Source organism: Acinonyx jubatus, chromosome A3 (genome assembly GCF_027475565.1).
Source record: "Acinonyx jubatus isolate Ajub_Pintada_27869175 chromosome A3, VMU_Ajub_asm_v1.0, whole genome shotgun sequence".
Classification (NCBI taxonomy): domain Eukaryota; kingdom Metazoa; phylum Chordata; class Mammalia; order Carnivora; family Felidae; genus Acinonyx; species Acinonyx jubatus.
This window is the reverse complement of record NC_069388.1, coordinates 105,896,079-105,909,399: the sequence shown is the minus strand read 5'-3', so window position 1 is coordinate 105,909,399 and position 13,321 is coordinate 105,896,079. Positions and strand designations below refer to the sequence as shown.

Genomic DNA, 13,321 nt, shown 5'->3' with positions numbered 1-13,321 from the left:
GCTGTCATCTCATTTTAAAGCTAAGGAGTAGTTAATTCTTTGAGAAAATGGAACCCCACCTTGGGAGGTAAGTGTACCTGTGCAGTAAAGGTCTTTGCAATAGCTCCACTGCAGCGACAGGAAACTCTGAACGTCAAGTTTTTCTGGTTTTTGGCATCAGCTACTTTTACTACATCGTTCTGAAATGCTTCTTGAGATTTTTCTCTTTCAGTGAGAAAATCTCCTTGCTCCTGTGTTTCTTCTTCTGTTTGCTTTTCCAGCGAGCATTCCCCACTCTCTTGTAACACTTGCAATTGTTTTGTTTTTAATTTCTTAGCATTGATGATCTCATTTTCCTCCACTTTTCTTTTTGGTGGGTTAGCAGCTCTTTGAAAAAGTTTGTCCTTTTTTGCATCAAGTTCAAGAAGATTTTTCCAAGTTGAGATGGCATTCAACCAACTTTCTGGATCATCATTTATAAGTCTCTGTATCTCACTTAATATTTTTCCTAAATAAGTAAGATGTCAGTTAATCCTCTATTGAAGCTTTAAAGACAGTCTATTACATCCATCACCCCCAAATTCCATTACCTTTATTTCTTTAAAGTCAGTTTTATTAAACTGCTACATGAATAGTGAATTCACCTTTACCTGGAGTTTATATAATTTAACATAAAAATATTGTGCAGAATAAAGTTCATTTTTTTTAAACAAAGTTAGTTTGTTTATTTATTTATTTATTTATTTTTAATTTTAACGTTTGTTTATTTTTGAGACAGAGGGAGACAGAGCATGGACGGGGGAGGGGCAGAGAGAGAGGGAGACACAGAATCGGAAGCAGGCTCCAGGCTCTGAGCCATCAGCCCAGAGCCGGATGCGGGGCTCGAACCCACGGACCGCGAGATCGTGACCTGAGCTGAAGTCGGACGCTTAACCGACTGAGCCACCCAGGCGCCCCCAAAGTTTATTATTTTGAGAGAGAGCAAGTCAGCGCGTGAGCGGGGAGGGGCAGAGAGAGAGGGGGAGAGAGAGAATCACAAGCAGACTCCACACCAGCAGCACAGAACCCAGCACTGGCAGCACAGAGCCCGACGATGTGGGGCTCCAAATCACAAACTGTGAGGTCATGACCTGAGCCAAAACCAAGAGTCGGATGCTTAACCGACTAAGCCACCCAGGCGGCACTAAAGTTCATTCTTATATTTCATAATTAATATCAAATTATTTTAAAATCCTATAGAATTATCATGTATTTTAGCAAGATCATTTGTCTTATGATAATATATATCTATATCTTCAATATAAGCATAGGCCTAGAGTATGTATTGATCTTTGAAATAATGCAGATCTTGCCTATAAAAACTAAGTTAAGAAACAGAATAAATTGCAAAACAAAGCTTTGAAACAAGAGCAAATGAATCTTGAGACTATCTTAAACCATACACTATTAGCATACATCATAAAATGAGTTTTCATAAAGCAACACTTCAGATACACAACCCATTCATAAGTTAGGGACTGTCAGCATGCGCAACACAATGTAATCTTTTTTTCGATGAAGAAGGGCCATCAAGATGACCCAACAATAATTACAGTGTTCTCTAAAGATGAGAATGTAGAATGTTGGGATGAAATTATATCGACCCCATAGTATAACACCTTAGGATTTGCTTTAAAACCACATTTCTGCCCTGTCTTGATTTCTTGCCATTTATATCTTTACTGACACAGTTTAGTGCAGACTGTAATATTACATGATCTCTTGTGCACGATCAGCAATTAAAATGAAGTTTAAGGCAATGTTTAGTCTAGCAGTATCTGACTATTTTTGGTGCTTCTATTAAGATCCTTAAATTATTTTAGCAGCATGTGTATAAAATTAGAGAGCGAAGAGGGAATCTCTTAATTCCCTTTAGCTGTAATGCTTTATTAATGGGCATAAGTTTATTCAAAACTTTAAATTTAAGGTCACCCAAATAGGAAATTCTATAACATAGTATTTTTTCCAATTATATAATTCATCAGTTAAAAAGTACTAAGTGATAGTTTTGATCAACTTATTAAAACCATGCATTCCGGGTTATTATACACTTCTAAATCTAAACAGAAGCAACTGATCACATGTATCTTTAGAGAAGGTGTCTGATCATAATTAACACAGAAGAAATGTGACTCAGAAAATAGGTAGCAGGTTGCAAAGAGACATAATTAGGTGATAATATGATTAATATGGTGATAGTATTCAGGAAATACAGAAAAATACATAATTGGTGATTCCACAGGTATGAATGAATCTTAAAAATATGAAATGGATACAAATTAATTATCAAGCAGAAAACTTTGGAGTACAATATATCATGTGGGTAAAAGCAATAGGCATATACTGTACCTTTACTTACAGAAGAAACATTAAGTGGAAACTGCTTTTTAATCAGCAAAAATAATCTTTCTGCAGATTTTAATTTTTTCAGCATATTTAAGTCAGAACAGGTGGTGAAGAAAACTTTTCCTGAAATATATTCAACCTAGAGACAGAAAAGATCAATGTAGTCCTGTGTCAGAGTAAGAATCATTTCCCTTTTCCCCTCTAAATGAATTAAAACATAGCATCTAGATTAACAATAAACAACGATTTCTGAAAGATGTACTACTTGTCAGACATGCTACTAGGCACTCAGAACACATTTTCCCCCTCATCCTTATAACAAACTTCTATGGTAGATTTTATCACCCCCATTTCTCAGATTATGAAACTGAGGCTTGGATAGGTTAAATAACCGGTATGAAGCCACAAAGTGACCAAGATCATAATCTGTGCCATGTTACCATTTGTAAAGTACACTTCTAGGACAAATCAGGCGTCTAGTCCAAGGTTAACATCATCAGTAGGGATTTATTAAACACCTACCTTGTGGTCTACCAGGAAACATGCAACATAAATCCTAAAGATGAATAATAATGTAACACGTACATACTGACGTACAAATTAAAATATAATATTTACAAGAAAATAACTTGAATTAAACCCAAAATAAAAAAGTTAATATGTAAATGCACTGATAAGCTGTATGTACAATAAGTAGCACTGAATATGGAACCATCATTAGTAAAAGTCTTGGGAAAGAACTCTGTAAGATTTGAGAAGAGAGATTCTAACAGAAGAACAAAGGGCAAGATGCAGAGGTGGGAGTGACAGCCTGGCTGAAGTAAAGTGTAAGTCAGCATGGCAAAATTTGCTGTTTACACTGATTGATAGTGTCAGGTGGATGGATGGTGTAGCTCAGACCAGCTTGATAAATGGTTGTGAAAATTTGAGTACCCCAGATGGTAATGGTCAACCATTATAGAGTTTTGATGAAAGCTATGACAGCACTGAATTAGCTAGCAGAAAAAATTACTTTGGAAGAGGCATAAAGTACTGAGTGTAGAATGTGATGTCAGAGGAAGAAGGAGACTACCAAGGTAGAAATAATGAAACTTGGCTGTGGAACTGGAAAAGGGATAACAGCAAGAAATATGCATCACCAGAAAGAGGTTTTGGAGGCAAGATGGATATGTGGTAAAAGCCAGCGAAGAAAGAAAATGAAAAATGCACTAACTATAGAGTCTAGTGAGGTATGGGAAATGGATCTCAAAACCAATGGAGTCCTAAAACTTTTGGAGTCAACCCAACCCTCTCAAGCTCAGGATGGATGTGGAATGCCTTAAAGTTTTCCTTTTAGCAGTGGCCATCAGCTGATTAATATGAGTCTCAGTTATCTCCTAGAACTGAGGTAATGGGGAATTTGGGGTTTCCCATGTGTTTAGGCAGCTCCCGTCCAATGGGAACTTGAACTCCAAGTGTTTTTGTATTTTTGATCTGACATGGTCTAATTAAGCTCTGGGGATGGTAATTTCTGGGGTTACCATTCCAGCTTGATGAAGAAGAATCTGCAGAGGAAGCCCTAGGTTGATACCAATTAAAGCCCAAATACTTCATTATAAGATTAACAAGTTTTGGGGATCTAATGTACAGCATGGTGATTATAGCTCATACTATATTATATAATTGAAAGCGACTAATAGATCTTAAATGTTTTTACCACAAAAAAGTAAATGGTAATTATGTGACTGGATAGGGGTGTTAGTTAATGCTCTGGTGGTAATCATTTGCAATTTATAAATGTATCAAATCAACATGTTGTACACCTTAAACTTACATAAAGGTATATGTCAATTATATCTCAGTAACGCCAGAGAAACAAATAAAAATAAAAGCCCCAGCAATGCATCTGACCAAGATAGATGGAGAAAGCAGGGAATGAGAAGAACGTTTAGGAATCAATATTTAAGGTCATAAGGAAGTAACTAAAATAAGAACTTTTGGCTTCTAGAATTTACTTCTTTCTCATTACAAAGGTGATGTTTTCCCATGAAGTCAAAACTAAATACATACCTCAAAATGCTTGGAACTTGAAAACAAAATATTCAAAAGTAACTTTTATTAAATTGTTTTTTCAATGTTTATTCTGAGAGAGAGAGACAGACAGACAGACAGACAGAATGAGAGCAGGCAGAGAGAGAGGGAGACAGATTTTGAAGCAGGCTCCAGGCTCTGAGCTGACAGCACAGAGCCTGACATGGGGCTTGAACTCGTGAACCGCAAGACCATGACCTGGGCCGAAGTTGGCCACTTACCCAACTGAGCCACCCAGGCTCCCCTTAAAAAGTAACTTTTAAAAAATTTAGATTTTATGTTACCTGACATAAAAATATAGCTGATATTAAAGCCATCACAAAACAAGTTAACAGACATGAAATACATTGCCAAGATTATGGGGTAATTGAAATAAGTATTTTACTGAAGATGTATGGTTTTAAGATTCAAGTCCTATAAACAAACTGATGCAAACATCTGGACCAGTGATTTTAATCTAAGTAGTCAGTGATCTAGATATTAATTTATAGTTATTTAACTGTACAAAGATCTTTTCTTACTTATTTGAAATATGAAGGGAAACAATTTACACAGCAAACTTCCTTTAAAAATATCATTATTTGGGGGTGGTGGGAAGAACAAATAAAGAACATGATTGAAAATCAAGTTAATTGAGAGGACCTAAAAGGTTTAATTTACTGGGGGAATCAAATCATAAGAATAAAGTCTTGAAGCATTAAAATGCTAAATATATTCTCAAAACCAAAAGCAACATTATTTTCTTTCTTTAAAAATTAATGTAAGGCCTACATTCCTTTTACAAGTAATAAGCATGTAATCAAAAGTAGTTTACTAAATTGCTAAACAGTCACTATGAGAATCAAATAATCATATACATGAAAGCACTATAATGTTGTACCCTTTGTGAAGATGAAGTATGATATCTTAAAGCAGTGGGGAGAGTGAATTTTGGTGCTTATGACTTCAAAAACTGCTGAAGCTGGTGTTAACCTTTTCCTTTGTTGCTTGTAACTGAGCATATTCAATTATAATACTTAGGGGAGAAATGTGGCATTTTACAATACTTCACCCTAATATTTGTTACTTGAAAATTTATTTATATATACAATCTGTTTTTTCCATTTGGAATGAAATCATAACGAAGTGTCTAAAACCAGCTGGTTTTATGTCTAACACTTTCAAAGATGAAATAACAGCCTTTATTAAAGTAAAAACACTTCTGTTATCAGCTAGAATATCTAAGCAGTTAGCATTTTTGCCTTTCTTTTAAAATTCAGGCATTCAAGTCTAACACAAAAATTAAAAGTTTAAGTCTTGGCAAAATGCATAGGAAGATACGGAGATACCAAAGTTCTCCTAATTCTACAAATACCATTTAGTTTTAGAATTAATTATACATTGCTAAATGAAGAGCTGAGGTGGTATGTGAGTTTTTTTGGTTCATTTTAGAAGAAAGGATTAAAAAATATATTTTAATTAATTTTTAAAAAAGCATTCAATCTGCAAGAAATGCATAGGATATTAAAAAAATCAACCTACGCAATTTACTCCTTTAAATAAAATAATTATGAAATAATCCAATTATCTGGTTAGCTCTACCCCACTACCTTCTATCACCATGACCCTACTAAAAAATGAAAAATTGGTTGGCTTATTCAAGTTCAGGTCCTGGGTTAAAAGTCTTTGCTATGTGGGTTTATAAAGACCAATTAATCCATTGACAGGGCCTTTCTGGCTAGCTGGTATTAGGCACACCTCTATTATACTGAATTTTCTCTTAAAAATAACTGTTCTTGCTATTATTGTTATAATAGCAGTATTTAATACATTATACATTGTTATAGCTTAATTTTTCTTAATTTTAAAGCAATCTAGGTAAAATAAACATATGTATGTATATAAAATAGTTTATACATATAAAAATACATAATTATACAATATAAATTGAATATTTAAAAATACCCAGGAACCTATAAATAAGTTTGCCCTACCACCAAGTGAAAAAAAAATCTAATCTGACTCTGACCAAACTCTAGATACAACTTACAAGATTCCAATTGATAGGAGATAGAGAGGACAGAGAAACATGTTAAACTACACTATGGAGATGCAATTAGCAATATTTAGATCAGGGGAACTTCTAGCAGTGCTGTCCAACAACTTTCAGTGATGAGGAAAATATTCCATAACCTGTGCTGTCCAATGCAGTCAACACTAGCACATATGGCTTCTGAGCACTTGAAATGTGACTAATGTGCCTAAGAAAGTGAATTTTTTTGTCATATATTTTAATTAAAATAGCCACCATACCCTTTTGGACACCACAGCTCTAGACTAGGGCTCAGAAAATGAGGCCTGGTGAGCTAAGAATGGTTTTTACATTTTTTAAGGGATGTAAAAACAAACAATAGCAACAAAGAAGAACAACAAGTGATCCACATATGTGAACTACAAAGCATAAAATATTTATTATCTGGCCTTTATTTTACACGTAGACTCCATGCACAGTGCAGAGCCCAACATGGGACTCAAACTCACACCTTGAGAACAAGAGTGGAGCCGAGATCAAGAGTCGGAAGCTTAACCGACTGAGCCACCTAGGCCCCCAATCTGGATCTTTAGAGAAAAAAATGGCCAACCCCTGCTCTAGACTATGGGATAAACAAACAACCCTGCTTCTTTAACAAATAATAAATTGCTGGTGGTGGGGGGGGGGGGAGAGATGGAGGGGAAATCTACAGATTAAAAGAGACTTAAAATTTTTCTATAACAAACGAGATTTAAAAGAGTATCAATCACAATACATGGTCCTTATTTGAATCCTCATTCAAATACACAGACTTAAAAAGAAAAGTGACATTTATGAGAAAGTTGAGATTTAAACACTTCCTAGATATTTGATAAGGAATTATTTTTGGATGTGATGATATTGTGGTTTATATTTTTTTTAATTTAAATTTTTTTGCGAGGGAGAGAGCGCGCAAGCGCGCGCGCACACGCATACACACGTGCGCGCGCAAGCGCGGGAGATAGGCACAGAGAGGGAGACAGAGGATCTGAAGCAGGCTCTGCGCACTGTGAGCCTGAGCCACCCAGGCGCCCCTGTGGTCTATATTTTTAAAAAGAGCCATTGTATGATGTCTTCTATATTACACTATATATATTATGCTGTGAGTCCTCTCATTATAGATATACAGTAGCCCCCTTATCCACAGTATAGCCTCCTGCCGTCACTGCATTTAACTGCATGGTTCCTAAGCAGATGACCCCCCCCACCTGTGACGTAAGAGCAACAGCCTAAGGCTACGTCAAGCACAATCCTCCTTCGGAAGTAGAAGTACCGTCAGAAAGTCAATAGTAGCCTAACGTCATGCGCCACGCTTCGTCTCATCATTTTGTCATCTCACATCATCACAAGAAGGGTGAGTACAGTACAAATAAGATATTTTGAGAGGGAGGGAGGGGCAGAGGGAGAGTGAGCAAGAAAACATGTTTGTTCACGTAAGTTTTATGACAGTATATTTTTATAATGTCCTATTCAGTTATTGTTAACCTCTTACTGTGCTTAATTTAAAAATTAAACTTTATTATGGGTATGTATATATAGCAAAACACAGTATATATAGGGTTGGTACTATCCATGCTCTCAGGCATCCACTGGGGGTCCTGGAATATGTATCTCCCATGGATAAGGACGACTACTATATAGGCAAACATTTACAGATGAAGTGATATCTTGGCCTTGCCTCAAAATAACATCGGTGGAGCGGGAGGGGCATTAATGGAGCAGAATTCACCGTGGGATAGGTGTTGCAGCGGGTCGGTGAGCATGTGAGATTCACCACACTATTCTACTTCGTGTATGTTTGAAATTCTCCGTGATAAAAAGCTTAACAGAATACACAGGACACTTTCTATTGCAAGCTGCATGTTGGAGGAAGCAACTGCATCAGTCCTCCAAGGAGGGAGAGCTTGCAAGTTAAAATGCAAACGATTGAGCTATGTACATTCCTACCAAAAGAAAAGTTTTGGGGGGTGGCAACTAGGGACACACATTTTCAACAAGCTCCCCTGCGTGATTCTTACCCACTAAAACACCGATTAGAAAGGCGTGACTAATCTGTAAAAGGAAACAATCACTTTCTAAATTCATTTTATAAATGCGGACTTCACAATATTAATTTTCTTGAAGCAAATCAAAGTTTCTAACACTCTTATTACTGCACGAATGGTTTCAAGTATTCCTGTGCAACTCATTCTTTGGGAACATTCATTGATCACCTACTAATTGCAAGACATTGTGCTACACGTGCTATCAATTTTTATCTCAAAGTTTGCTTTAATCCTTTAAAGTAGGTATAATCTTCTCCATTTTCTATCCAAGGAAAGTGAGGCTCAGAAATTCGAGTATTTACCCCAAATTCAAAAATCTATGAAAGGAAGATTAAAATTTGAACACACGTTTTTTTGCCTCTGAGATCTACATATACTCTTTTCCACGCTGTCACAGAAATAACTTACAAGCTTCGGGGAAGTTCCCACTATAATTTAGTGTACTAGTAAAGCACCTGGGCTTCAAAGCAATAAAGATCCAGATACAAGTCCCAGCTCCACCACAGAGCATCAGTTTTCTCTTTATTTCTTTGTAAAACAGAGGGGGGAAATGACGTCTCCCATAGGATTCTTCTGTGGATTAAATCATATCATGTACATAAAAGTGTCGGACACGTTTTAAGTGCTTTATAAATGTTAGATGCTATCATTGTTCTTTCGGGATTGCTTTAACTTTGAGAGTTAGCGAACTAGAGATGACATTTCAGAAGTTATTTGTTCAGATCCCATTTCCAAGCATATCTGTCCTTAAAACAGGCACAATCAAAATATGGAAATCACCAAATCTTGTGGTTGATTCCTCTCATTGCCAAGAAGTTTGTCCTATAATTAATTGAACTTTTTTGCTGTGAGGAGACCCCCTCCCCTCACATCTCATTTTGTCTTTAGAGAAGATGGAGGACAAGCAGAGAAGATAATTTTGGTAATTCGACGTATTGCAGTTGGGTGAAGGCTTCTATTTTTCATACTAAGAGCTCTAGGTTAATATTAAAAAACAAAAACAAAAAACCAGTGCAGCATGATGTAATGGAAGGAACTGGACCTGGGTACTGGCCTGCCTGGGTTAAACATGATTATATACTCATGCCTGATTTCACAGCTTGGGTTTGAATCCCAGGTCTGCCATTTTACATGACTTGAATAATTTCTTGGACTTAACCTGTGCTTCATTTTCCTTTTCTGTTACATGTAGAGCCTACCTCACAGTGTTGTGAAAATTAAGCAGGTGAGTACAGATTGAGGACCTAAGAACATGCTTAATCAATGTGGGCAATTCTTACATTGTTGCTTTTTTAGATTAGCCGTATTCAGCGCTCTATTAAATTCTGCGACCAAAACCACAAGTGGCTGGTAATCTAATAAAGCTGATGTCATTTTTCGTGACCCCCTTCTATCCCCCATGCCCCCCAACTCCCTCATTGCAGAAAATCCTTTTGTGGCTTCCAACACTATAGGGGCTGCAAGACTGACGTGGTCAATTTCATTTAGTAAGCTTTCCTTTTCCAAAAACACATGATTCACACTGTCATATACAGCCCATCAAGTCAGTGGAGTCTGTTTCTATTACATCTTTTCCCTCTGCTTTCAAGAAGCCAGCTCAGCATGTTCTAGAACCTAAACTTAAGTTTAAAACCTTGTTCATGTCATTGAAATTAACACCAGCAATTGTTACTTCCCTCCAGAAGCTGGACTACGAAGCCTCCAAGACTATTATTTTTCTAGCTACTATTTACTCGGTGTTTAAGGTGTACTTTACGCACATTGTATCAATCCCATGGGGTAAATACCATCATTGTCAGGAAACTGACAAGTCCAGTAACAACCTGAAGGCTGTACTTGTATTTAAAGGCTGGAGAAAGGCTTCTGTGACGGGTCTAACTATTGGCACTATCCAGTACCTTCTTGTAAAGAATCTAGGAAATACCTTGCCTCAAACTCCTTCCCGCCTTAAAAAAAAATACAGGCATGAGAGATACGCGGTAATGTGGAAGGGAGAACGACTGGCGATTCTTTCCTGCAGTAATTAAAGGACGTGTCAGAACTCCGAGGCCTGGGGCTTGAGAGCTGGGGGGCTCGAGGCTCTTGCTTTCCAGAGTCTACACGGACCCTGGCGGGGAGGGAGACCCGGCGCGGACGGGGGCAGGGCCGCCCTCCTTCCCGCCCGGGCGCGCAGCGAGGCCGACTCACCTGCGTGGCCGCCAGCCGCGCCCGCACCTCCCGCATCAGGAAGGGCTCCAGGCCGCGGCCCGCGGTGCAGAAAAACCGGGCGCCCGCTGCAGGCCGCGAACCGGAATCTGTAGGAACCGCCGCCATGGCGGCTCGGGCGCGGCCCCGCCGCTCGGGGTCACGTGGCCTGGGGCGCGCGCGGCGAGTCCCGGCTCTCCCGGAGGCGGGCACTGGGGCCAGGGGGCAGGGTGGAGTCAGAGGCTAGGGTTGTCAGGGAGACCCGGGGTGACGGGGGCTGGTGGGGGCCGGTGGGGCCCGTGGGGGGGCGGGGGAGCGGGTCAGCTCGGAGGGGTGGCTCTAGGGCTCCTTGGTTAACTGCTCGGAATTTCCCTGATTAGGTATTTGGAACTATTTGGAGTCACATATGGAAGGCATACAGTTGGGATCTGTAATTGGAATCTATATAAACGGTATATATCATGTAATCCATTTGCCTTATTTTTGAGATTGAGGAAGCTGATTCCTAAACAGGCCAAGGGACAAGTGGCATAGAGCTGAGGTTGGTCTTGATAGCCAGTATAACGAGCTTCTCTTTCTCCCAAATTTCTTCTCCCCTCTTCTTTATCACTCGCCATTACTCTCCTGACATAAGGAGCCCTATTCTGTCTTCACCAAGAATTGGGCCAAAGTTGGGAATCCTCAGGACCAAGAGCAGAAATTCTCACTCTCCAGTGGAATGCTTTTATGTTCACATTTCTTGCACTTCTAAGTTCATTCACCATGAAGGTAATGAATGCACTGTCTAGTTTGGGCCACCTGGTTTAATTGGCTGTCTTAACAGTATTTGAAGGGACTACTCTAATTTTGAATTTTCTTTCTTTCTTTTTAATGTTTATTTATTTATTTTGATAGAAAGAGCAGGGGAGGGGCAGAGAGAGAGAGAGAGAGAGAGAGAGAGAGAGAGAGAAAGAATCCCAAGTAGATTCTGCCCTGGCAGCAAAGAGCCCTATTTGGGGCTCAATCTCACAAACCGCAAGATCATGACCTGAGCCCAAGTCAAGAGTGGGATGCTTAACCAACTAAGCCACCCAGGTGCCCAATTTTGAATTTTGAATTGGCAATGAAAATATTACTTGGGAGGAATAGAATCCATATGACAAAGTGGACAGCATTACATAAGCTCTGTTGTTGTATAGAAGTCGACATGTTGTTATATGAAGAGACAGTATATAGAAACTATTAAATGAATGGCTGGCTGTCTTTCTGGCAAGTGCCTCTTATGTGGTTCAATGGGATACCTAGGTGAATGGCAGATACTACCTCTCTTCCTCCCCACCTCACCCCAGCTCATGGTCTACTTGGACAGTATTATGAAAATTCTTATGGAATCATGTAACATGACTGTATCAAAGTTTCAGTCCTAAAACTTCTTTTCAGAACATTTCATGTTGGCACATTCTTTAGTTTCCTTCATTCTTTTTTTTTTTTTTTTGCCTCCATATTTATGTTTTCATTCTTTTGGCAGTTGACTTAGCTTTATGCTTTGTGATTCCTGGTACTCTAGTATGTCTGGGGACACCCAGGAAACCTCCTTAGTACTTCCTACATTCTGTACCCAAGATAGTAAGCACCCAGACATATAGTTGAACAACTACTGGATACCCACTCTCTGCCAGACTCAGATGCAGATGTGAGTGAGTATTTGAGTGTGTGTGTGTGGGGTGGGGTGGGGCAGACAGGAAGGCCCCATCAGCAGTTAGGTGCTATTAGAGCATAATTACATGAGTTGGGACGTTGATGGAGATCAAGGTAGACAGGTGGTAGGGCTAATGTTATGGTAACACTGCCCATGGAGGATGAAGAAATGACTTCTCCAGTGTAGGGCTGGCTAGCAACATGCTCTCCTGCCAAACCACTGCTGAGCTGAGGCTCAGTCCTGCAGAGCCAATCTTCCCCTTATATCCTCTTTTCTCTTCTTCTGTGGTCTTTCCCCCACCCAGAACCTTTGGTCAGCACTATCAGTCTGGAGCTACTCTTGTTTCAGTTGGGGTCGGGGAGTCAAGTGCATTTGCTCATCTTTGGGCCTTGCTGTAGCACAGCGCTTCTGGGAATGCCTTTCATCATACAGTATTGGAGATGAGAGGAGATAGGTGGAGTTTTGCCTCTTTAGGGAGAAAATAATTGGTTCCCTGAGAGGAGAGTTGCCTGGAATTCTCTCTGTGTGACTCAAATACTCTTTCCTCCATCATTTCTGCTTCTCATTAAAAAAATGTCTCTACTGGAAAAGAACCACTGATCCCTATAGATGCTTTGCATATCCAGCTGAGCTTTGCAGTTTCAATATCGCATATTCAACGGGTAGGAAGCTGGTGGTTGGCAGAAACAATTTTACAACAGATATACTTTTAAGTGGGAGTGTTTAAGGAATTTAGGGCTTGATTATTTGCTTCAAGATCTCCATGTTTTGGTGCAATTGGCATTTCCTTTCATTCTTAAAAGCGTTTGATGCATGTACTTAGATATTAAAATGCAAATGCTTTAGGTTGTGAGATCCTTGAGGATGGGATGATCTCATTGATCTAGGCATCCATAAAGAGCACATTGGCTTGCCTATGGTAGGCTCTCC

The 13,321-nt window shown here is 39.1% G+C and overlaps 1 protein-coding gene across 4 annotated transcripts in view; it reads right to left on the bottom strand.

Annotated features, from left to right (window-relative positions):
• The window catches only part of THUMPD2 (THUMP domain containing 2), a 35,566-nt gene extending 24,683 nt beyond the window's left edge, over window positions 1-10,883 (bottom strand). For 2 of the 4 annotated variants that reach the window (XM_027033616.2, XM_027033617.2), the window contains exons 1-3: window positions 10,717-10,882; window positions 2,368-2,503; window positions 78-487 (exon numbers count right to left, since the gene is read on the bottom strand). In XM_027033616.2, coding sequence (XP_026889417.1) covers window positions 78-487; window positions 2,368-2,503; window positions 10,717-10,842 — 672 coding nt within the window. In that variant the 5' untranslated portion in view covers window positions 10,843-10,882. Of the gene's footprint in view, window positions 1-59; window positions 488-2,367; window positions 2,504-10,716 lie in introns of all 4 variants that reach the window. The other 2 variants (XM_027033615.2, XM_027033618.2) reach the window with 2 other exon arrangements.
• Between the last annotated feature and the right edge of the window lie 2,438 nt (window positions 10,884-13,321).